The sequence below is a fragment of the Chanos chanos genome, chromosome 7 (assembly GCF_902362185.1).
Source record: "Chanos chanos chromosome 7, fChaCha1.1, whole genome shotgun sequence".
In the NCBI taxonomy this organism is placed as follows: Eukaryota; Metazoa; Chordata; class Actinopteri; order Gonorynchiformes; family Chanidae; genus Chanos; species Chanos chanos.
In genome coordinates this window covers 6,983,897-7,008,142 of record NC_044501.1, presented here as the reverse complement: position 1 = coordinate 7,008,142, position 24,246 = coordinate 6,983,897, and the positions used below count along the sequence as shown (strand labels likewise).

Below are 24,246 nucleotides of genomic sequence, written 5' to 3'. Positions count from 1 at the left end.
GCGTGTGACAGGAACAAAAGAAAGACTGAGGACCCCACATGGCCAGAAAAGGAACGCCACTCCCCAAGCGTCACGACAGATTGATTTGTTTTGACACCCGTTTTGCTTGTTGGTCCTTGAGCAGTAATCTGTAGACCGCTCAAGGACCAAGAATGGAACAAGTTTACTGATAACAAAATATCTGTCCTTATTCGTTGTGACATGTTCCCTTGAGGTTTACTGTCACTCTAGTGGTTTGAAAGTTACTGTCAGTTGGGTTGGGTGAGGCGGAGATGCATGGGTTAGTCTAACAGTCTACTTTAAGTACAGTACACTGTATGATTTTACACTTCAGCTCAAAGTATGAAAAAATATAGTGGCTGGTCACAAAAAAATGGTAATATGAGTCGTAGTATGAGGCCAAATATTGTTTTATTCTTTTTTGACTGAGAGAAACTGAAATGAGTTAAAAAAAAAAAAAAAAGAAAGAAAAAAATTGTGTTTACTGGAATAAAAAAAGAGGAAGAGGATTTCTGTAGGGGAGTTTCTGTTTTTCAGAATGAACACATTTGATTTTTATATGATCAGTACTGATATATAGCAATAACTGTGACATAACACAAGATATAACACAACTGCACACTCACACACCACACACACACACACGCACAGGCACATGTGTGTGTGTGTGTGTGTGTGTGTGTGTTTATGTGTGGTGTTTATTTGTTTCTTGTTGTTATGTTTCAAATGTTGCATAACCATTGTTGAATTCCATTGTAATTTACTCTCCATAAAAATATTTCAACCGACGTCTTCACCATTTTGTCAGTAGGTGATTTTGAATTCATGTGTAATAGTAATTGTGTATTTATTTGCCGCAGTATAATGAATCTGAGTGTGTGTAAAACTACCGTCTGGTGGAAGCACACAAAATCATACATTAAAACATACATTTATTTACTGGGGGCTCGGTGAACTTTGGTTGAAGACAAAGAAGACAGAAGGAGAGGGAAACAACTTTCTCATCGAATATCAGTCAACTTTAACTTCACATGACCAACAGTCATCTCGATATTCATGACATCCTTTGGGGTAGTTTTGCTAAAGTTACAGGAGACACCTGTCTCTGTACAACTCTGTTATTTTAGTCAGAACTGAAACTGAAAAACACTCCACACGTTACCCACTTACAAAAAGGAATCGTAGACAAGTGGTAAGTCTGAGAGAAACTGTCAGACAATTTTAGCATCTCAGGAGTTTCAGTTGTCTCATATCCAAATATACTGTGCTCAAATTCAGTTCACTAATATGGACTGTTTAGTATCGGATGAATGTATTCATTTGTGCCACAGATCCATACCAAATAAAGCTTTAAAATAATTTCATGGGTCTGGCATTGTTTCTTTGCGCCGATCATTAGCATTTTCAAGCTATTTGTGTGTGTGTGTGTGTGTGTGTGTGTGTGTGTTAGGGTGACCAGGCATCCTGCTTTGTGTTGTGTTGTACAGCATTTTGGTTTGTGTTTGTCCCGCATCCCACATACTGAGATAATGTCCTGTATTTTCATTGGTCATTTGGTTTTTAACTGTCAGAAATAAGAACACATGGATGCGTTCTTTTACCCGACCAGCACATGAGCCGCTTATGCCGTTGTGGCATAGTTTGTACTCTATTGAATAGCGCTACGTCAAAAGCAGCAACCAGGCTCGTCCAAACGTAACATAGCCAAGCTTTTCTAAAAGCCTGTCTGTCATCCAATGGCTGAGAAGAGAGCAGTGAAGGCGGTCATCAAGAGGCTGTGATGGCCGTCAATCAAACCGTGCAGACCTGATGCCGGTAAACTCCTCTGCTACGTCACGAAAACCAAACTTACACAAACTTTGTCGATGTGAAGGTAAAAGCCACCAGGCAACGTCATGGCCAGAAAGAAAAGAAAATGTTCTTTAAGTAAAGAGCGGGCTTCGACACATTCTCGGGTGAGGCCGGTAGACAGGGATTCCCAAAGAGTACCCTGCAGTCTTTGTCAAAGCAGTTTTTCCATTTCACACGGATGTGAAGCGACACCGCATATGTCAGTCTCACAAGAAAATGGCACCACAAAAATTGATGGCAAAAAGTGAAAAGAGTTCAGTTTTATTTGATTTTTTTTTGTATCCCCTCTGACCATGCTTTTCATCCAGTAGAGATTTTGGTTTGACATAAAGATTTGTATTGGAATTGTTTTGTTTCATATAGTATTTTACTTTGTGCCTTAATTATGTTGTGGTTGGATTTGGTCAGGAGTATAACTTGAAAGACTTGAGCTGCATGATGCCTGCTGCTTTGCTCAAGGACAGTTGCCTTTGATGGGCCTGTAATGGCCAATGCATGTTCTATAAATAAAGACATGTTATGTAGTGAAATTAATGTGCCTGTAGGATGACAAACAGCATTTCATATCTTTCATATTGCAAAAGCTGTAGCCTGTATCTTTTGCCTAACTCTGTGTGTGTGTGTGTGTGTGTGTGCGCGCGCGCGTGCGCATATTTTTTACCTTGACTATTTTGGACCGTAACAGTAAGGCATGCATACTTATTATTTTTTTGAAGCATCTATGACAGTGGTACCAACAGCAGCGGTAGTTATAGTACTAGCAGCAGGAGTTTTTCATCAGTTTAATGACACCAGCCCCCTCTAGCGTTGTCTCAGCGTAGCCTTGTAAATGGAGCATGGTCTCAGTGGCTGCAGAAAACCTATACAACTGGAACAGATCGCCACCTATCCCAGCACAAGCAGAAAGCAACTTCCGAGCGAAAAGGAACACTTTGAAACACCATTGTTCCTCCCGAAAATTAAAATAACATACAAAGCAGTAATAGGAGCCCCCCCCCCAGATTCACCGTGACACGGAGGTAATCTCGTATTCCTTATCAGAAATGTGTAAGGATTTGCCGTAGTGCTGGATTTCAGCTCCTCCGCACCTGCGTAACTTGACAGTAAGGGAGGGCTGCGATCATACTTTCACTTTTACACAGGCAGCGTATTTGTGCCCAAAAAAGGTATAGTATGCTCTGTTTCTGAGGTGTTTTGCATTAGATAAACTAAAATGGCGTATTACCACTTAAATATTAGCACATTAAATGTGTGCTGTTCAGTTTTTGCTGATGGAGTAGAGTGTCATAAAACATCAGAATTGTCCAATCAGTAACACACAAATCCAGGCGCGAAAATTACAACGTTTTGAATGTAGGCGCGAATTTCAAACAAGAAAATAACGCAATACGAATGTTAGCGCGTCAGCGCAGTCGAGCACCATTTCAACGGAGCAGTGCGTGTAAGATCTGAATATGCAGACAAGGTAATCTGTTCTAATATGCGTCTTTCGTAGTTGATAATAGGAGCGAATATTTCAGATTTGAATTAATTTGTTTTGCCACGTCACTTTATCATCTTGAGTCTGGCCGAAACAGTATTAGTTATTAAACTCCTGAATTTACATACTTCTGTAGCGTTCTTCGAATTTCGGAGCAGACTTCACAGAAAAATATTCCCTGATTAGCAAAAACTAAACTAATATTAAAGTATGACTCATTTGCTTGTGTTTTGTAACTATTGGAGGGCGTCTGTTTAGTCTGTGTGTTTTGGGATCTTTCCAGTACCTATCGTAGTATTTTACTATAAAGAACTTGTATCAGATAGACTACTATGCACTGATCTATACAGAATAAGATTATGAGTTTTGTTTTTAAAGTGCAGCAGTGTCTGTGGTCAGTAAATGGAGACACTGCAAAATACTCCATCTAAATCTGACCTGGGTCAAACAAGGGCTGTCTCCATTTTCTTTTTGACCTTGGTCTCTAGGCTAACAGAAGATATAGGCTATTACAGTTTAATAAATACACTGCAAGGCACTGGTGCATTTTTTCTACATGTTGTATCTCTTCAAGAAACTCAGTCCTGCTTGAATTTCAGTTACTTTAGTAAATTTGAGAGGACAGGGACAGTACCTAGTCATTAAAATGCTTAAAATACTTATCTGACCCAGGTCTAAATTTAAAAGCCTGACACACCAGTCTGTTTTTCATGCAAAACGCCTAATTCTGTTACAGATTATGAACACAGGACTACATGAAGCCTTTCTGAGGACTGCAAGTAAGGGTTCATGGCTTCTAAAATGAGTCTCTCTGGGTGCTGTAAAGATGGAGACAGTGTTTGCTGTCAGACTCAGAGACCAGTGTCTCCGGTGCCCAGCTGTGTGTCTATGGAGAGTAAAAACTCCACTCCACCCAATTTCAGCGGAGAGGCAGATCAGCTCTGTCAAATGTGAGTCTGTTTAAAATGAAATTTTTCATCTTGTTTGCTCTGTTGCAGTTTTACTTTAAACCTGTATCTCAAAATTGATCCTCAGTATGTCAATCCAGGCTTGCTTAGCAGTGATTTAAATTATTAACACACCTACCCAACACAGCCAAAATAAAGAAAGATTCAGATCCCTGTATTTTTGGATCCTGGGCAGACTGTCAGAAAGGGCAGTGTTGAAATCAGTGTGGCCTGTCTCTCCTTGAATATCTGCATTCCTTCATGAAACATGGATTAGTTTGCTCATTTGTGAAGGATTCCTGACACACACATGCTCAAACAAAAATACCCGTCAACTGATATTTTGGCAAACTGCAATGATAATTGCTGCAGTAACTTTAAAGGAGAAAATACTATGGTGGCCACGTCCGACAAAAATTGTCTTCGAAAAAAAAATGACACCATATAGCAAATTATGTAAATTATGTAAATGTCATTACAGGAGCTGCTGGGGGCAGCCGTGGCCTAAAGGTTAGAAAGGTGAGCTCGGTACCGAAAGGTCGCCGGTTCAAGCCCCAGAACCAGTGTGAAAATGCGTGCAAGGGGGTGAACGTGAACAGCACTTTCCCCTCCCACAATATATATGACTGAAGTGCCCCTGAGCAGCACACCTAACCCTAACCCCTACTGCTTCCCGGGCACTGCAACTGTGGCTGCCCACTGCTCCGGATGTGTGTGTGTGTGTGTGTGTGTGTGTGTGTGTGTGTGTGCTTGTGTGTCACCGCTGCCCACTGCTCCGGATGTGTGTGTGTGTGTGTGTGTGTGTGCTTGTGTGTCACCGCTGCCTTGGATGGGTTAAATGCAGAGGTCAGAGTTCCTCTTTGTGTGGACTAATAAAGTAAACTTAACTTAAACGTAAGGGAGGAGAGTAAACATTGACACGGCTTGGTATAGTGTGCAGTAAGGTTTACTACCATGCTTGGTGCTCTTAAATTGTACTGCAATTCATCTAGAAGTTTCTGAAAACATTTCTGAAGCCAGTGTTAAGATGTGTAAGCAGTAACATAAACAATGGTTATTGATAAGGAAGAAGGAAACCTTGAGAGGAACAAGGGCTCAAAACTCTTTCCATACTCCACCTGCATGTGCTCATTCATTCAGGGTTTTTGTAACATATGTGAGTTTTTTTCTGTAATTTACTTCCTTTCGCCTCTTCTCAACAGTTTCTAATTGTGTGTCAGCAAAGAATTCTGCCTCAATATTTGAACATATCGCTGATGACCCGATGAATTTAAGGGCACGTCGATGACTTTAAACTCTCCTTTTACTGTAGCGAATCCCAAGATCGGTCCAGGTGTGGCCTGTGTGAGCAGGTTCTGAGAGATCCGGTCCTTACCAGTTGTGACCACAGTTTCTGCAGACAGTGTATCACTGGACACTGGGACCAGTGCGGTTCGTCGGAAGAGTATCCCTGTCCTCAGTGTGGAAAGAGACCCAGGACGCCTCCGACTCTACACAATCGTAAAAAGAGAACAAATGAGCATCATAAAGCCACCCTAAAACACAAGTATGAATACTTATTCGAGGGCAACACACGAAAAAGGAACCGATCCCACCTCAACAGCATTTACACACAGCTCTACATCACAGAGGGAGAGAGTGAAGGGGTGAACAATGAACATGAGGTTATGAAGATTGAGACAGCATCCAGTGCACAAATTTCACAGGACACACCAATCAAGTGTAATGACATCTTCAAACCTTTGACTACCTACAACCCAGAAGGAGACAGAGAAGGAGATGAAATCAGAACAGTACTCACTAAGGGTATTGCTGGCATTGGAAAGACCGTCTCTGTGCAGAAGTTCATTCTGGACTGGGCAGAGGGAAAAGCCAACCAGGATGTGGATTTTTTGATTGTGCTTCCTTTTCGGGAGCTGAACATGGTTAAAGATGACCAGTACAGTCTTCATAGACTGGTGTTAGAGTTTCACCCAGAACTGAGAGAGCTGGAACCACAGAAATACGATGATTGTAAACTGGCGTTCATTTTTGATGGTTTAGATGAGAGTCGACTTAATCTGGATTTCGCTCAAAAATTGTCAGACGTGACGATGACATCATCAGTGGGGGTGCTAATATCAAACCTCATCAATGGAAATCTTCTTCCCTCCGCACTCGTCTGGATAACCTCCCGGCCAGCAGCAGCCAATCAGATCCCCTCTCACTTCATCAGCCGAGTGACAGAGGTACAAGGATTCAGTGACATACAGAAAGAGGAATATTTCAGAAAAAGAGTCAGTGATGAGAATCTAGCCAGCAGAATAATCTTACACATCAAGACATCAAGGAGCCTCCACATCATGTGTCACATTCCAGTGTTCTGTTGGATTTCAGCCACTGTGCTTCAGAAGATGCTGAATCAGGACAACGATAAAGAGATCCCAAAAACACTGACTGAAATGTACATACATTTTCTTCTCATTCAGACTAACATCAAAAACCAGAAATATGAGGAGAAAGCGGAGAGCAACCCAAAGGATCTTCTGGAGGCAAACAAAGAAATCTTTCTGAAACTTGCGGAGCTGGCTTTCAAACAGTTGCTGAGGGGCAACATCATGTTTTATGAAGGAGATCTAAAAGAATGTGGCATCGATGTCAGTGAGGCCATTGTGTACTCTGGGATTTGCACGGAGATCTTTAAGGAGGAAGCTGTGCTTCATCAGAAGAAGGTCTACAGCTTTGTGCATCTGAGTGTACAGGAGTTCTTTGCGGCTCTCTATGTTTTTTACTCCTATGTGAGTAAGAACATGGAGGTACTGCGATGGTTTTTGAGGGAAAAGACTGGAGCTGAGAATGTTACTTTGCATGTGTTGTTAAAGGATGCAGTGGACAAAGCCTTGGAGAGTAAGAATGGACACTTTGATCTGTTCCTCCGTTTCCTTCTTGGCATCTCCCTTGAGTCTAACCAGACACTTCTTCAAGGCCTGATGACAAACACAGAGAATTCTGCCAAGAGCATCAAGAAAACTATTCAGCACATAAACCAGCTGGACAAAAAAGACGTCGCCTTCGAGAGATGGATCAATCTGCTGCACTGCCTGACTGAGATGAAAGATTGCTCTGCCCTGAAAAAAATTCAGGCTTTTCTCAAGTCCAAAAAATATACCACAAGGCTTTCGCTCGCACAATGCACAGCGTTTGTCTACGTGCTTTTGATGACAGAGGAAGTGCTGGATGAGTTTGATCTGAGTAAATATAACACATCGGAGGAGGGTCGTAGGAGACTCTTCCCAGCCGTGAGGTGCTGCCGAAAGGCTTTGTGAGTTGCCAGCTTCTTACCTTTTTCAGTATAAAGGGAAGTGAGATAACAGGTCAGATTTGGATATGTGACCATAAGTGTAAGGATTAAAGTGCATAGTCAATAAAACCCAGGAAACCCAAATACTGATCGATGCTTATGAAAATAAATTGTATATTTGTTATTTTCCCTTTCCTGTGAGCAATGAAAAATCATTCTGAGGAGAAACTATAGTTTGAAACTGCTTAAAGAGGTGTTTTTTGAGCAATAAAGTATTCTTTCTCTCTCTCTCTCTCTCTCTCTCTCTCTCTCTCTCTCTCTCTCTCTGTCTCTCTCATTGCGTCTGTAGACTTGTTGGCTGTGGTCTCTTTGAACAGTCCTGTGAAACTGTCACCTCTGCTCTACGATCAGTAAACTCACCCCTGAGAGAACTGGACTTAAGTAACAATGACCTGCAGGATTCAGAAGTGAAGCTGCTCTCTGCTGGACTGGTAAATCCACACTGTAAACTTAAAATGTTGAGGTGAGTAGCATTGACAACACGGGTCCAGTTACATATCCTTGCAAGATTAAAATATAAGATTTTTTTTTTTTAGTTCACTAAGAAGTGCTTGTTGACTTGAACCTTGGTCACTGTGATTCATGCACTACAAAAGTGACCTCTCCCTTCACTCCCACAGTATGAAAAACAAAATCTGGATTCAGAAATCACAGTGTTATTAAGACAGAGGCATAGCATTGTGTAGCGTGACTCACTGAACGGTTAGAAAAAAACCTCCCAGATATGAAATATGATAAATGAAAGTTGTGGGTCAGGCTGCGATGAACTCATTCTATTAGGTGTGAACACAAAGGTCTTTTCACATAAACTACAATGAACAATTTTATCGTGCAGATAAACGCTTCACAGTTAACGCTAATGCAACAGCTTCCCGTCAGCCAAAACAGACTGATTAAATAATATGAATGTGGAGAAATACAAAGCTATATATACAGCATTTAGAGTAAATATTTCCTCAACTTATCTGTCAGTTTTACTGTACAAAGGGCAAGATGATTTAGAAATGGAATATTATAGCTTCCATATTATAGAAATTTCTATATTATAGGAATATTATAGATATTGGCACTATCAAACAGTGATGGTGAATGTTACTGTTTTAGTCTTATTTTAAAAACCCACCATCATTGCAGAATCAGTGTCTACACCTATAATAACCTATTGGAAATATAATTGTTGATTATGGGTAACCAATATTGTGTATTAATTTTAGCCACCGTCCGTGTTAACTCAATTGTGACATAATGCAACTGAGGATGGATGTGGTGTTTTCCTTTGGCCAACATTGTGTCTAAGGTCTCGTTGCCATTTGACTCTAGCCACTCTGGAGGTAAAACAGTTCACTCTAGCAGCAACAGAAATGAGGAAAAGGGAAGAGAAGAAAATGTGTCAGGAGAATCCAGTGTTTTATCATGCAGACTCAGTAATAAAAAATCATATATTCTCTGCAGACTAGTTGGCTGTAACCTCACTGGACCATCCTGTGAAACACTAGCTTCAGTTCTGGAGTCAGCAAACTCACCCCTGAGAGAGCTGGACCTGTGTTACAACAACCTGCAGGATTCAGGAGTGAAGCTGCTCTCTGCTGGACTGGAGAATTCACACTGTAAACTGGAGATTCTAAGGTCAGTGCTTCTCAATGAAAAGAGGCCTGATCTCAGACTGACTGTTATATGAAAAATACTATTGTCAGAATCAGTGATATATTAAATAATGTGACGTGTGGGGGCCCAGAATTTTGGAAGGTTGGCTGCTCCCAAGTCCCTTGTTACTTCTTATAGGTGCCACTAGTCCAGACCACATTGAAAGCTGTCTTTTAACTGTAATATTACTTTTGAAAACAGATTTTGCCACTGACATGTCTGTTTGACTATGAGGGTTTTTTTTGGGGGGGGGAGATGCTCCCAGTGGCATGTATTGTGACCGCACTGAACCTGTTTCCTCTGTAATTCCCGATGGAGGACAGTAGAATCATCAAGACACAGCCATCAAGTCAAGACAAAGCTATTTCTTGCGCAGTTTAAAGTGCACAGACAACTTTTCGTGTCTAAAATGTGTGACTCAATCAGTCAGATAATTAAAAAAACTGCTCTGGTATGTTCTCCTCCAAAAGTGACCTCGACATGCTATACTGATTCGCAAAGAGAATAATTAAAAAAAATCAGGTGATGAAAATGATTTTCCAATCCTGCAGTAAGCGGTGGTCACTGTGTATATTTAATCCATATGTTTGCACATGACTAATGAAAGATGTAACTCACAGTGGTTGTGACAGGTGTGCCGATGGTGAGTGAGGAGAAGAGTGTAGAAATCTGAACCTGTCTGTTTTGTACGACAATGTGTTTTTATTTATTTATTTTTATTATTATTCCCTGTATAGACTTGCTGGCTGTAAGCTAACTGAACAGTCCTGTGAAACTATAGCTTCAGTGCTGCAGTCAGTAAACTCACCCCTGAGAGAGCTGGACCTGAGTAACAACGACCTGCAGGATTCAGGAGTGAAACTGCTCTCTGCTGGACTGGAAAATCCACACTGCAAACTGGAGATACTGAGGCCAGTGTTTCTGGAAAAAAAATTATGTCATACGTCTTATACATCTCAGTGTTGTACTCAGAATGTTAAAAAATGACACCATAGAATAGAATGAAATGATTTAGTTGTGTCATGTGATATAAGTCATATCTAAGTCATTTCCGGTATCATTAAGATGCGTCCACTAAGTGTCAGTCACCATAGTGCAGATTCAGGTGACTCGGTCGTGAACTTCCATCCAAATTTTCAAACCCTGTTGCTCTGAAAAGTAATGCTTTGTTTCTCTCTCCTTCCCTCCCTCCCTCCATCTTTGTCATTTTTCTCTCTATAGATTTGTTACATGTAATCTCACTGAGCTTTCCTGTGAGAGTGTAACCTCTGTGTTACAGTCAGTAAACTCACCCCTGAGAGAGCTGGACCTGAGTAACAACGACCTGAGGGATTCAGGAGTGAAGCTGCTCTCTGCCGGACTGGAGAATCCACACTGTAAACTGGAAATACTGAGGCCAGTACTATGTCTGTTAATGAAATATGATTTTTAATTGGTTGTATTTATGATGTATGAACTGAAAGGCTATAGGTGTCGTTGTACAGAAAAACACGAAGAAGTAGAGTCATCACTGACACCTTATTGGATCTGGTCAGAAAGAAAATTAAAGAATTAAAATTAAACAGTCCAGTGTCATTAGCTTGTCTCAGTGTTTCCTGTCTTTGACTTGAAACGTCTGAATAAACCATTCTTAGTTGATACGTTCTTATTGCAATTGGAATATAGTGCTCTGTGTAGTTTTAGCACTTGAGCCTGCTTAAAAATGACCTTAACAGCTGAGTTGTGCTAACTGTAATATAAGATTTTCTAGTTAATCCAGTTGAGCATTTATGCATTTAATTGCATCTCAATCACAAGTGAACGTAAAAGTGCTTTTCTCTCTCTCTGTCTCACTTTAACCCCTTCTCTTCCTCTCTCTCTTATGTTCACTCACACACTCACGGTCTTTTTCTATCACACTCTAGGCTGTCTGGCTGTTTAGTCACAGAGGAAGGCTGCATTGCGCTGGCTTCAGCTCTGAGTTCGAACCCCTCACACTTGAAAGAGCTGGATCTTAGCTACAATCACCCAGGAGAGTCAGGAAAGCAGCTTCTGTCTAGTAGACTGGAGGACCCATACTGTAGACTGGAGACACTCAGGTAAGTAGAGTATGTTTAAGTTGGTGTTTGTGTGTGTACATTTGACAGAGAGAGAGTGAGAGAGAGAGAGTCATTAGAGAATATCAGAGAACTAAAAAACAGTTCTCACGGCCTCAGTTACTGATGTCTCAGTAACACCAGCACTGTTTTTATCTTTATACATGTGATTCTTATGTTTTCTGTAGTCTGGACTATGGAGGAGAGTTCAGGATCAAACCAGGACTGAGGAAATGTGAGTCTTTGCACACATTCACTCGCTCATACATATACGAATGCATACTTGCTCGTGCACACACACACGCACCCACATACGTGGACACACGTGCAGAAGTTTTCAATTTTTCTCCTTCAACTGTTCCTCTTTGCAGATGCCTGCAAACTCACACTGGATTCAAACACTGCAAACAAACACCTCTCTTTGTCTGAGGGAAACACGAAGGTGATGCATGGAGAGAAGCAACGGTATCCTAATCACCTGGAGAGATTTGGAATCTGGGAACAGGTCCTGTGCAAAGAGAGCCAGTCTGGACGCTGTTACTGGGAGGCTGAGTGGAGCGGAGTTGGAGCCCGTATAGGAGTGACCTATAAAGGAATCAGCAGGAAAGGAGAGACTGTTGACTGTGTTCTTGGACGTAATGATAAATCGTGGAGTCTGAACTATTCTGGTGACGATTATGTCGCTTGGCATAATAATATGTACACTCTCGTACCTGCCTACCCACACCACTCCAGCAGAATAGGAGTGTATCTGGACTGGGCAGCTGGAATTCTGTCCTTTTACAGTGTCTGTTCTGATACACACACTCTGACCCACATACACACATTCCGCTCCACATTCACAGAGCCTCTCTACCCAGGACTCTGGGTCTTTGACGACTCTTCAGTCTTCCTGTGTCCGACAGAATAGACCGGAAAAACCACAAGGGAAATCAAAATAAATGCAACTGAAAAGTCCACATAAACCAAACTACAGAAAATAGTTGTACAGTAAATTAGTTTGTTGTCTTAGGTTAATTACATAAGCATTAATCCATTCAACAAGCACTCTCCTCCAGACCCACTTACAAAAAGTTAATTCTGTTAGTCAGAATTGTGCAAGTTCTTGGAAGCACGGCAGAACATAAGCAACATAAGCTTGGGTGCTTTTGCCGAGGGTGAAATGACGTAACACTAAAAGAGACATCGTTATAGTGCAATATAACACGTGCAAAAAGGGTAATCATGCAAAAGGCTGTGCAATTATACTGTCTGAGACTGGCAGAAATGAAACACAGAAAAAGAAAGGTTCAGAACAGTAGAGGACATGGTGCATTAAGTGTCGTAAGTCCAGAGCAGGAAATTGGTTTGTGTAATGTTGGGATAGAAGAATTTTAAAAAGATGACTTGTCAACCTGGAGCAGGATACAGGCTGTGACTTTTCAGTGTGGACTGAAACTTAGAGTTCATTTCATCTCTGTGCTCTTGTGTCCAAACTATTAGGTTTCAGTTTTACAAGCGTGACTTGCACTTTAACAGCCAGATACTGTGAGCTGGCAGAAAGGAGTGGTAACACAAGCATGTCCACCTAAACCTAAACTTGAACTTATGCATTCGATCAGTGTGCATCCAGTGCAATACACACATTTACATGAGATGTCTGTGGATTGATTTGATTGAACAGAAGAACTTCCAGCAGTAGCGCGTTCATTTGGAAAGTCCTGTGACGTTGAAGATGTTTTGTCATGAAGAAAATTCCAGACCGGAATACGAGTTTTTTTTATTGTGACATTCTCAACGTACGTTCATAAAACATCCTGGGAAGCAGTGCCTGCCTTTAACTGTAGAAATATGTGAGATTGTAAAATAAAGATAGAACATGGATATGTGTGAAGTCTGCTATGGTCTTACCAGCTTGTTAGGGAATAACATGGCAGCCCTGAGCAATCTACCACACTCACAGCTTGTCCCACGTGTCAGGTGTAAACGAACGTTCTCACGGTGTAATAAAACAGAGGTCGCTGTTCTTGTCAAACCATGTCTGTTCCCATGAACATGAATGAGGTGGATGTGTTGCTTCTGACAAAATGAAATAAATGCAGTTAAAACCGTGGTTGTTTTTTTTGTTCTAAACAAATGAATATAAATATGGAACTTTAATGGGGTGTCACATATGCATTCCTGGGGGTGGGGGGGCTTGAAGGCCGTGTTCATCTTATCAAGATTTACTGCCTCAATACAACCACTGTGAAACTAAATTCTGCCAAAGTTTACTCATTTGAATTTGCACATCTTTCCCCAGCATTAGGCAAATATTCAAAACATAATGATCTGTTTACAAAACAATAAACACGTTGGTGCTGTAGCTGTGTCAATATCATAACTTTATATATATATCACAGTTTAGAATTTAAAATGGGTTTAAACCAGAACAAGTCACATGCTTTCTTTAAACTCGATTTGCTGTGTCCTTGGAACCTGCAGTTTAAAGTGTGCCTGATTGCGCTGACATTCAGAAATAACTGCCACTAGAGGTCACTTTTTCTGAGACTTATCTTGAACCTGCTGTACATGTGGTTTAGTTGGTGTTTATAATGATCTCTCCTTCCATTGTTAACATGTACTATCTTTCACTATGTATGGAACTATGAAAGCTATTCTGATGTAAGTTTGAGCAAAGGCAATAGTGTAATGAAATACATTTAAAATTAAAACTGTCTTAATTTTGAAATCCAGAGAGAGGGTTATGTTGTGTCACTGACTTTTTCTTCTAATCATGTCTAAGCACAGCTTTCTGATTAACTCAATAGGCTTATGCACAGCAACAACGTATTAACGAATGCATCGTGACCAGTACTATATGGAAAGATGTCCCATGTTTTCACCGTATTACTGGCATAAAGGCAAACAGCAGCAGTCATTTCCTTAAACTAATTAGTTGAGCAAAAGCATTTTTTATTCATCAGCATGGGTGCTCTTTCAGTTGTACCCCCAACTCATCTCTCCCGGGTGTCAGTTAATTCGGCAGTTGAACGTTTGGTGATGAATACAATCACTCAGCGTCAGGTAAAAGTCGAGAGAATGGACACACGTGCAAAATCTTTATTGCTGGACCACAGAGAGCGATACTGACAGGACTCGGGAAAAACAGATTCACAGACTGGTATGAGGCACAGGATGCTGATATGCATGTCAAACTTTTATTTTGAAATTCTGAGAACACTATTGCAATAGGCTAGTGGTACTCACTCTAATGTGGCTAGATTTTATATAACCTAAGACAGAGACACTTGTCAAGCAACAGGATGCTGCTAAGGTGTTCATCTTGATTCTTATAACATTTATTAAAAGAACCAGAGCTGCCATGTTGTGGTGTCTCTCCAGCAGTTACAGAGATGGCTGTCTGTATGCTTATCAGCTGGTGCCAAGTGTTACAGTACAAGACCATGCAAAAATGATTAATCTATTCAGTCACTATGGCAAAAATGCACCAATATTAGAAAGTTATAAACACTGAACTAATAACAAAATAATAACTGAATTAGTAATAACACGATAATAAGACAGGAATGTCACAAAGGCTTTCACAGGTACGCTTCATCCATAAGTCAATATGTGCAGTACAGTCTATTACAAAGATATCATTGTACACACACACACACACACACACACAGTCTTATATAAACAATATATGAGGAAATTAGTATGGTACTAAAGTGCCTTAGCTGAGGGTAATATTCCATTAGTTACGGAACTGTCTTAAGAGTTTTTACAAGGATGTCAGACAATATATGCTAATCTATATAACAGCATGGTCTGTTATAATTAACGAGGATTGATCATATATGAAGGTCATATGATTAAAACATTGTGATTTTAATAGATATAAACTTGAAGTGCTGATAAATTCAATATTTTATACTGAGTTAACATCTACTCCAGTCAACACAGGGACAGGGAGGAGCCAACCCAAAACCCTGGGTAGAGAGGTTCAGTGAATGTGGAGTGGTATGTGTGTATGTGGGTCAGGGTGCGTGTATCAGAAGAAACACTGTAAAAGGACAGAGTGCCAGCTTCCCAGTCCAGATACACTCCTATTCTATGGGAGCGATTTGAGGAGGCAGGTATACGAGTGTTCCTACTTCTGTGCCGGGCTGTGTAACCGTTACTGTAACAATCGAGACTCCAGGACTTATCGTTCCTTCCAAGAAGACAGTCATCGCTCCATCCTGCTCTGTTTATTCCTCTATATGTCACTCCTATATCAGCACCTCTTCCATCCCACTCAACCTCCCAGTAACAGCGTCCAGTTAGACCCTCTCGGCACAGCACCTGCTGCCTGTCCAGAAATCTGTCTGGGTGATCAGGATATGGCTGCTCCTTTCCACGTGTCACTTTTCTGTTTCCTTCAGACATAGAGAGTTCTCTCTGCGCTGTGTTTGGGTCCAACATGAGCTCACAGGCATCTGCAAAGGAGAGGAAAGGTTAGAGGAGAAAACATATCAGATGTGTGTGTGTGTGTGTGTGTGTGTGTGTGTGTGTGTGTGTGTGTGTGTGTGTGTGTGTGTATGCACGCATGCCTGAGTGTGCATGTGTGTTTGTGTGTGTGTGTGTGTGTCTAAACTCACATTTCCTCAGTCCTGACTTGAGTCTGTTCTCTCCTCCATGGGTCATCCTGAAAAAAACAAAAATTAAAGGAGCACATAGTGAATCTCTCTCACACACACATACACAGAAACACAAACAAACACACTTGCTATGTTCCACTTACTTGAGTGTTTCCAGTTTACAGCATGGATCATTCAGTCTAGCTGAGAGGAGCTTCACTCCAGAGTCTCCCGGGTGATTGTAGCTCAGATCTAGCTCCCTCAGGTGATTTGGGTTTGAGCACAGGGCTGAAGCCAGAAAAGAACAGCCTTTTTCTGTGACTAAACAGCCGGACAACCTGGAGAGAGAGAGAAAGAGAAACTGAGGCTTTGGTGGTCCTATATTAACCTTCTTTCTCTCTCAGGACTCGTAGGGAAGATTTATGCCCTTCAGTAAACATTCAAATCAGTTTCACTGATCAATATGTTTGGAAACTTCATTGGACTGATTTGAAAGATAAACCAACATCTTCTTTCCTCTACGATATTGATGGTGTGAAACCTCAGTATTTAAAAGACAGAAAAACTGCCAGGAAAAACAAAGCAAACCCATAATAAAGCCATTCCAGGTACTTGTTGAGTGTCAACACCTGATAATCAAACCATGATAAGGTCTGGACCAGCATGATTATGGACTAATTTAGAGCCTGTATGAAGCTTAATAATTTAGGTACGCAACAACCCCTGATATCTGTGTACTTCTTCAGGCAGCAAAGTGATTCAATGATCTGGCTGTTTGAATCTTTCTCTTTCACAGGAGAATACGACATGGTAAGTCTAAAAGCCTCTAGTCTGAGGCCTTTAGAGTTTTAATATATAAGCTCTGGTTTAGTGTTTATGCAATCAACACTCACCAGGGTGACCCCAGCAAATATCTGTAGCACTTTAGGTGTTAATGGAATGGAAATTCTGTGCAAATTTTACATTGGAAAAGCAACAATCACAAAACTACAACAATTACAGTAGCACCTCAGTTTAAACAATGCCTGTTATTTCAGCTTCTCACTAACCTCAGTATCTCCAGTTTACAGTTTGGATTCTCTAGACCAGCAGAAAGCAGCTTTACTCCTGAATCCTTTAAGTCGTTGTTACTTAGGTCCAGCTCTCTCAGGGGTGAGTTAGTTGTCTGCAGAGCTGAGGTTACAGTTTGATAGGACTGTTCAGTAAGGTTACAGCCTGCTAGTCTACACAGAGAAAGAACACGGTACCACACATCACTTTTGCTATCCAGCATGCAATTTGTCATCTTAGAAACAGATTTTTCGGATGCAAAAATAATATTGATACAAAAATAATATGGTGCCTGTTTAAATAATAAACTTAATTGTACATATGAATCGATTAAAATCTTATCTGACATTTGTAGACTAATGTTGCCTGTATATTTAGTACATTTTAACAGGTAGATATGGGTGGCAAAACAGACCACCGAGCATCAAATTTGCCAATGCACACAACAAGACATGGTCTTGCTGTTCACAATGTTCTACACTTGATATTTTGGCTAATAAATTGTTTGTTCTTCAAGAATGGACTTCCTGATGTTTTAGTCTTTAAACACCTCACTAACATTTACAGTTATTGAACACAACTTTTGCAAATTGATAAGAATCCCTTGCATCTCCAGAATGTAAAAAGGCATGGTTTAAAATGACTGTTGTTAAAATAGGCCATATCCTTTTAAACACAGCAAATGGACACCTGAATGAGTAACATGAAACTTGTAACTAAAACTGAAAACTCACAGAGCTTTTTTGTAGCACCTCACAGCTGGAATCAGTCTCCTACGACCCTCCTCTGATGTGTTGTATTTATTCAGGTCAAACTCATCCAGCACTTCCTCTGTCATCAACAGCATATACACCAGTGCAGTGCAGTGTGCAAGTGAGAGCATTGTAGTATATTTCTTTGACTTGAGAAAAGCTTGAATTTCCTGATGAACAGAAATATCATTCATCTCAAACAAGCAGTGCAATAGATTGATCCACCTTTCAGGATTGACGCTAGTCTTTTTCATTGCTTTGAGGTTTTTAACTATTTTCTTCATGCTCTCTGAGTTGTTCTCTGTGTGCGTCAGTAGGCCTTGAAGAAGGCTCTGGTTGGACTCCAGTGAGACACCATGAAGGAAGCGAATGAACAGATCCAGGTGTCCACTCTTACTTTCTAAGGCTTTTTCCATGGCTTTCTTCAGCAGTACGTCCAAGGGAACATTCTCTGGTTCAGCTGTAGGGTTCCTCTGAAGAAAGCACTTCAGTGCATCCATGTTTTTGCATAAATAACAGTAAAACACAAAAAGAGCTGCAAAGAACTCTTGAACACTCAGATGAACAAAGCAATAGACTCTCTTCTCGTGAAGCACAGCTTCCTCTTTAAAGATCTCCGTGCAAATCCCAGAGTAAACGGTGGCCTCGCTCACATCGATGCCACATTCTTTTAGATCCCCTTCATAAAACATGATATTACCCCTCATCAACTGTTTGAAAGCCAGCTCAGCAAGTTTCAGAAAGATTTCTTTGTTTGCCTCCAGAAGATCCTTTGGGTTGCTCTCCAATTTCTCCTCATATTTCTGATTCTTTGTGTTAGTCTGAATGAGAAGAAAATGTATGTACATTTCAGTCAGTGTTTTTGGGATCTCTTTATCGTTGTCTTGATTCAGCATCTTCTGAAGCACAGTGGCTGAAATCCAACAGAACACTGGAATGTGGCACATGATGTGGAGGGTCCTTGATGTTTTGATGTGTGAGATGATTCTGCTGGCTAGATTCTCATCACTGACTCTTTTTCTGAAGTATTCCTCTTTCTGTGAGTCACTGAACCCTTGTACCTCTGTCACACGGCTGATGAAGTGAGAGGGGATCTGATTGGCTGCTGCTGGTCGCGAGGTTATCCAGATGAGTGCAGAAGGAAGAAGATTTCCATTGATGAGGTTTGATATTAGTATGTCCACTGACGATGACATGGTCACATCAGACAACTTGTGAGAAAAATCCAACTTAAACCGACACTCATCTAAACCATCAAAAATGAACACCATTTTACAATCATCGTATTTCTTTGGGTCCAGTTCTCTCAGTTCTGGCTGAAACTCCAACACTAGTCCATGAAGACTGTACTGGTCATCTTTAACCATGTTCAGCTCCCGAAAAGGAAGCACAATCAAAAAATCCACATCCTGATTGGCTTTTCCATCTGCCCAGTCCAGAATAAACTTCTGCACAGAGACTGTTTTCCCAATGCCAGCAATACCCTTAGTGAGGACTGCTCTGATCTCCTCTTCTTGTCTCTCCCCATTGGGTCCTTGTGTAGTCAAAGGTTTGAAGATGTCATTACAGTTGATTGGTATGTCTTCTGTAATTTGTGCCCTGGATGCTGTCTCAATCTTCATAACCTCATGTTCCTCATTCACCCCTTCACTCTCTCCCTCTGTGATGTAGAGCTGTGTGTAAACACTGTCGAGGAGAGTTCGCTTTCCTTGCTGTGAGATGCTCTCAAATAAGTACTTATACTTGCTTTTCAGGATGGTTTTATGATGACCAACAGTTCCTTGCAGGACATCATCCAATGTTAAGATGAACTTATCGCGTTGGTGCCGAATAAGCTGTGTTCCGAGTCTCTCTCCACATTGAGGACAATGAGAGTCTCCTGATAAACCAGACTGGTCCAAGTATTTGCTGATACACTGGCAGCAAAAACTGTCTTCACAGCTGGTAGAGACTGGATCTCTCAGAACCGGCTTGCGCAGAGCACAAATGGACTGATCCTGGGTCAGACCTGTGCTCCTTTCACTACAGAGAGGTAGGAAGATAAAGTGGTTTGACTTTGTAAGGCGTGGCGTAATTAAGTGACACATGAGTTCAAGAGATGTCATTAGTGTGGTCACAAATATATTCATATCTCACTTTGTCTCTACCCCTTTGAACTCTGAATGCCTATTTTCACTGTACAAAGTGTCATAACCTTTCGTAGTAACTATGCAAAGAACGCATAATGTGATTACTCCAGTTTGACTCAGCAATGTCCATGACAGACAAAATTAAGTCAGAAATATTCTGCCAAAGTTCTGCCAAACACCCATTGTAATATTCATTGTTCTAAATAGCAACATTTTGTGAATCGAGCTGGAAAACTTTTTCATTTTTCATTTTTTTGTCCAAATAGTTTCATACTATGGAAAATTTACTAGTAAGATGAACACGATTTTAACAGGCAAGTATGTGATTATACTTTTCTCTGTTTCATTCTGTTTTGATTTTTCACAGTTTCTGATCTCCTTAATGTGCACCTGATTTTCCTTCTGAAAGTTATTTTCAAAGCCACAGTTTACACTACTCCTAAGAAACCTAGGGGAGACATACTTTTCTCTTGGGCATATTTGCAGGGACTTGTGTCTGGGAACTGAACTGACAGCCTTTCTGTTACAGGGCTGTTTACCGTACCACTCCACCGCCAAAATGAGTATGTACATTCTTAAAGCTGTGCTTGGATATATTGACAATCAAAACCACACAGTCCCTTTCAGAGCAAGGTTCCATAGTTTCTTAGCCTATAGATTAGTTATATTACATCTATGACAATGACTCACCTCGTCTCAGATGGGACTGGTTCACTGCTGAAGTTTAGAATTTCATTCTTGGATTCATTACTCTTCAGAGACACACAGCTGAACACTGGAGATACTGGTCTATGAGTTTGACTGAGCACTGGAGATACTGGTCTTTGAGTTTGACTGTGAAGACTGTATCTTTCCTCACACTTCTCAGAGGCGCCTGTTTGAGATGGGGAGTCCCTCTCCTTGCAGTCTCCAGAGAGACTCATTTTAGAGACATTGTCCTCTTCCAAGAAGTTCTCAAGAGATAGTTTTGGTCTGTGGACACAAAGTGTATATATTTTACACTTTATAATCCTTATAAAAAGGAGTTTTTTGTGCTTAACAAACATGAAGTGCCTGCAGAGTGAACATCTCCTCGCGGTTTTTTCATTCTCAGCTGTCGTACCTTAGGACAATAAGCAACCACAAACAAGAGACAGAGCGGATCACAGACATGCTGTAGGTACCTTACATGTCTCATTCTTTCTGTTTCTAATGATTCCATTATGAAGACAATAATTCCACAATAAGGAAAAAACAATAAGCTGTGTGTGGGTGGGAATAAAAATGGTGGCACGGTTTTAAACATCTCCGTCAATAAACTTTTGGGTAGAAATGTCATGACTGGCTGTGATGGTGCCGTGAATCAACTGAATGTGTGGCTACAGAACAATGCATACCATACTCTCATGAGATTTCACCTGAAACATTCATTTTCCTTAATACAAGACCTATACAAGATCTATTTTACAAAACCTATAGAGACAATATATTAATATCCCATTCAAATGAAGTATTATTTTACCTATGACTACAGATATTCTCTTATCATCTTTTAGATTCCTTTACCACTGTTCAGTAAGATGGATCCATCTTCTAGAAGTTCACCAGCAATATTTGTTAAGATTGTGTATCAGCCAGCAAGTGCATCCATACACTAAACTAAATGATTCAATATTTTTGTCATCAGCATAAAAATTTTAAAATCAGTTATGTCATGAGTGGTCTAAAGGTTAGAGAACCGGGCTTGTGACTGGAGGGTTGCTGGTTCGATTGCCCTTGAGCAAGGCACTTAACCGCAATGCTACCCAGGCGCTCCCCAAGGAATGATGCCCACTGCTTCCCCAAGGAATGCTGCCCACTGCTCCTGCATCTGGTGTGTGTGTTCACTACTGGTGTGTTGGATGGGTTAAATGCAGAGGACAAATTCACTGCTCACTGTTCACAGTGTGTGTGTGTGTGTGTGTGCAATCACAGAAACTTAAACTTCAAAAAAAAAAAAAAAATGTCAGAACATTATAACAAACAGATTTCAGATGGCATTCAGATGGAATTCAGATGTCCAGGACCATGAAAACCAGTTAAACCTGTCCTGGACCATTAAAAATGATCAAACGTGATTCGGAAGCATAAGAATGCGTAACAAACAAAAATCACACACACTGCCAGCGCTGACTTTTTCTGGCTTTTTTAGCTCTGCAGTTTGGGAAAACTAAAGAAAGGAAGGAAGCACCTATGTTGCTAAGCTAGTTAGCACTGGCCAGAACATGAGTCCACTGTGGTTCTGAGAGTGAGTGCATGAAGAAGAGGTATTTTAGGCTTGCGTTTCTGTGTCAGTATTAAGTTATGTGCTCTCATCAGTTATAATATTGGGTATATTGTCCATTAGGTTGTAAGGTACAATTTGTTAAAATTATTTGTTCCCACTATTAAATGGTTTACGACCATGCTTTTTGTTATACGCATGTATTATGTGTAATACGTTCTATTTGTGACGTCGACTATAAAAGTGGAACGGCTACTGACGATTGTTCAGTGCTGCATGTAAGTAAGAGAGAGAGAATGAAATCGACTGCATTCAAAGCTATCTTCTGCCTGACGCTTTATTGATATGGAGAACAGAACTGAAAACTCAACAGTCAGGGACAGCCTGGTTAGCTCATCTTTAACATAGAACAACTATCCCCACAGACGCTTGTGAGGGGGAAACTGCGGTAAGAGGTACACACTGGCAGATGCTGACGAGGTTCGACATAAGTTATGGCCCCATGACCCGGGGCCAGTGAAAAGTATGCGTTCTTGACACGGCAAGTTGATTGGCCAGTCGTGACAGTGTTTTCGCCAATCACAGTCACGAGTCAGTTCACCTGTAATGCTAAAGCTAAGCTGCGATTCCCTGACAAATTTTTCCTTTCAGTTAGTATTTTCACCTGGTAAAAGTTTCACCTCTGCCAATAGTTTGAAAATGATGTCAAAGGAAGCGTATGAGGCTACTAAAAGAAAGAGGGGGTTTCTGTTACCAATACAGTACATCTGGGTGGAGGAAGCTAATTCACCGAAGTCGGGAGGAATTTCGTATGCTTGTAAAAAACGAACTCATTTAATTGGGGTATTGTATTAATTTGGTGATTAAGTCAGGGATAACGGTTGACGAGTGTTCTGCCCTCTGATTTAAGTTGGTGAAGGAAGTTTGTATGTTGCCAGTGATGATTGGTTATAGTTCATGCAGTGGCTGTTCAAATAGACACACATTACATTGAATCCACGAATGACTTTTATTTTGACACGTTGAAAGAGACTTGCTGTGAATTGTGTGTGAGAAAGAAGTGCTATGTTGCTATGGAGCAAGTTGCTATGGAGCATAGATGTGCGCGTGTGTAGGCTTCCCCTGTGTTTTGAACTTACTTAATACCCTCGAAAGCAATGTCTTTTCACTTGTAAACTTTCACTTGCCGCACCTGAAGAACGTTAATAAAGGAGCAAGGCGCTCACTTCCTGGCTCGTGAAAACCGAGTTTGGCTGGCTGTTTAATCTACGTTTACATACAAGTTGTGTAAACACGTAGCGAGAACAGTACAACGAGCTTTCCCGATATGAAAATACTGGACGAGACGTAGACGAACTCAGCTTCGAGTCACGGTGTTATGAACTCACCTATGTCGGGAGGCATTTCGCATGCTTAGTAATAAACAAGCTCCGAATGTCCTTTTAAGAGAGGCATACATTGTATTTTGTTGGTTAACTGTGGTGTTGTGTTAATTTTGAGATTGCCAGGGAATGTTGACGAACTGAGATATTGGCAGTGGCGCAGGGAAATTCTGCCTCAAGTCGTGAAATTTGCTCCACCGATGCTTTTCACTATGCCTTTAAGCCTATGTATACACTTACACCTGCTTGTGTTCAAAGGAAATGTTACGGTTAATCTAAAAAAGCTCACCTGTTCGTAGTACTACTTTTGGCAGATTGCTTGGTTCACGTAAAAATGATTCTGCTGATAAACCCAAATCCTTTTAGCTGCTGCTAGGACCATGTAGCTTGTGCTGATATAACAGAGGTGCGAGGGCCCCCCATCACCCCTTTCAGTGAAAGATCCACAGTTCTCACGGGATGTATTAATATAAATGAAATCAAAAATTAATATTAAAATCTTTAAAATGAATGAAGAAGAAAATGGATCAGTTCTTTGTTGTTTGCACGAATCATTACAATATAAATACGATTAATAAATGAACAGTTTTATGGAACAGTTTCTCTCTCTCTCTCTCTCTCTTTCTCTCTCTCTCTCTCTCTCTTTTTCTCCGGGCCAGAAAAAATATACAAGGGGCCAGCAAAACTCTTATCTACTTGCCTGGGGAACCCGTGGGGGAAGAATGTAACACTGGACACTGCCTGATGTCTATGCCAACTGACCTCTTA

The 24,246-nt window shown here is 40.8% G+C and overlaps 2 protein-coding genes across 2 annotated transcripts; one reads left to right on the top strand and one right to left on the bottom strand.

The window, feature by feature from the left end:
- The first annotated feature begins 4,132 nt into the window (after positions 1–4,132).
- On the top strand, positions 4,133–12,247 carry LOC115815939 (NACHT, LRR and PYD domains-containing protein 3-like). The gene is made up of 9 exons (XM_030778909.1): positions 4,133–4,281; positions 5,591–7,579; positions 7,908–8,081; positions 9,071–9,244; positions 10,000–10,173; positions 10,484–10,657; positions 11,167–11,340; positions 11,526–11,572; positions 11,709–12,247. The coding sequence occupies exons 1-9, from the start codon at positions 4,133–4,135 to the stop codon at positions 12,245–12,247; spliced, it is 3,594 nt and encodes a 1,197-aa protein (XP_030634769.1).
- Positions 12,248–15,258: 3,011 nt separating this feature from the next.
- Positions 15,259–19,812, bottom strand: LOC115815938 (protein NLRC3-like). Its single transcript, XM_030778908.1, has 5 exons — positions 17,708–19,812; positions 16,973–17,146; positions 16,088–16,261; positions 15,945–15,991; positions 15,259–15,782 (listed from the first exon to the last, which is right to left on the bottom strand). The coding sequence occupies exons 1-5, from the start codon at positions 19,810–19,812 to the stop codon at positions 15,259–15,261; spliced, it is 3,024 nt and encodes a 1,007-aa protein (XP_030634768.1).
- Between the last annotated feature and the right edge of the window lie 4,434 nt (positions 19,813–24,246).

Coding starts and splice junctions, on each gene's coding strand:
- LOC115815939 (XM_030778909.1), top strand. CDS start 4,133: ATGAGTCTCTCTGGGTGCTGTAAAGATGGAGACAGTGTTTGCTGTCAG. Junction 9,245..9,999: donor TGTAAACTGGAGATTCTAAG/GTCAGTGCTTCT, acceptor TTCCCTGTATAG/ACTTGCTGGCTGTAAGCTAA. Junction 10,658..11,166: donor TGTAAACTGGAAATACTGAG/GCCAGTACTATG, acceptor ATCACACTCTAG/GCTGTCTGGCTGTTTAGTCA.
- LOC115815938 (XM_030778908.1), bottom strand. CDS start 19,812: ATGTGTCACTTAATTACGCCACGCCTTACAAAGTCAAACCACTTTATC. Junction 17,147..17,707: donor AGGTGCTACAAAAAAGCTCT/GTGAGTTTTCAG, acceptor TTCTCTGTGTAG/ACTAGCAGGCTGTAACCTTA. Junction 16,262..16,972: donor TGTAAACTGGAGATACTGAG/GTTAGTGAGAAG, acceptor CTCTCTCTCCAG/GTTGTCCGGCTGTTTAGTCA.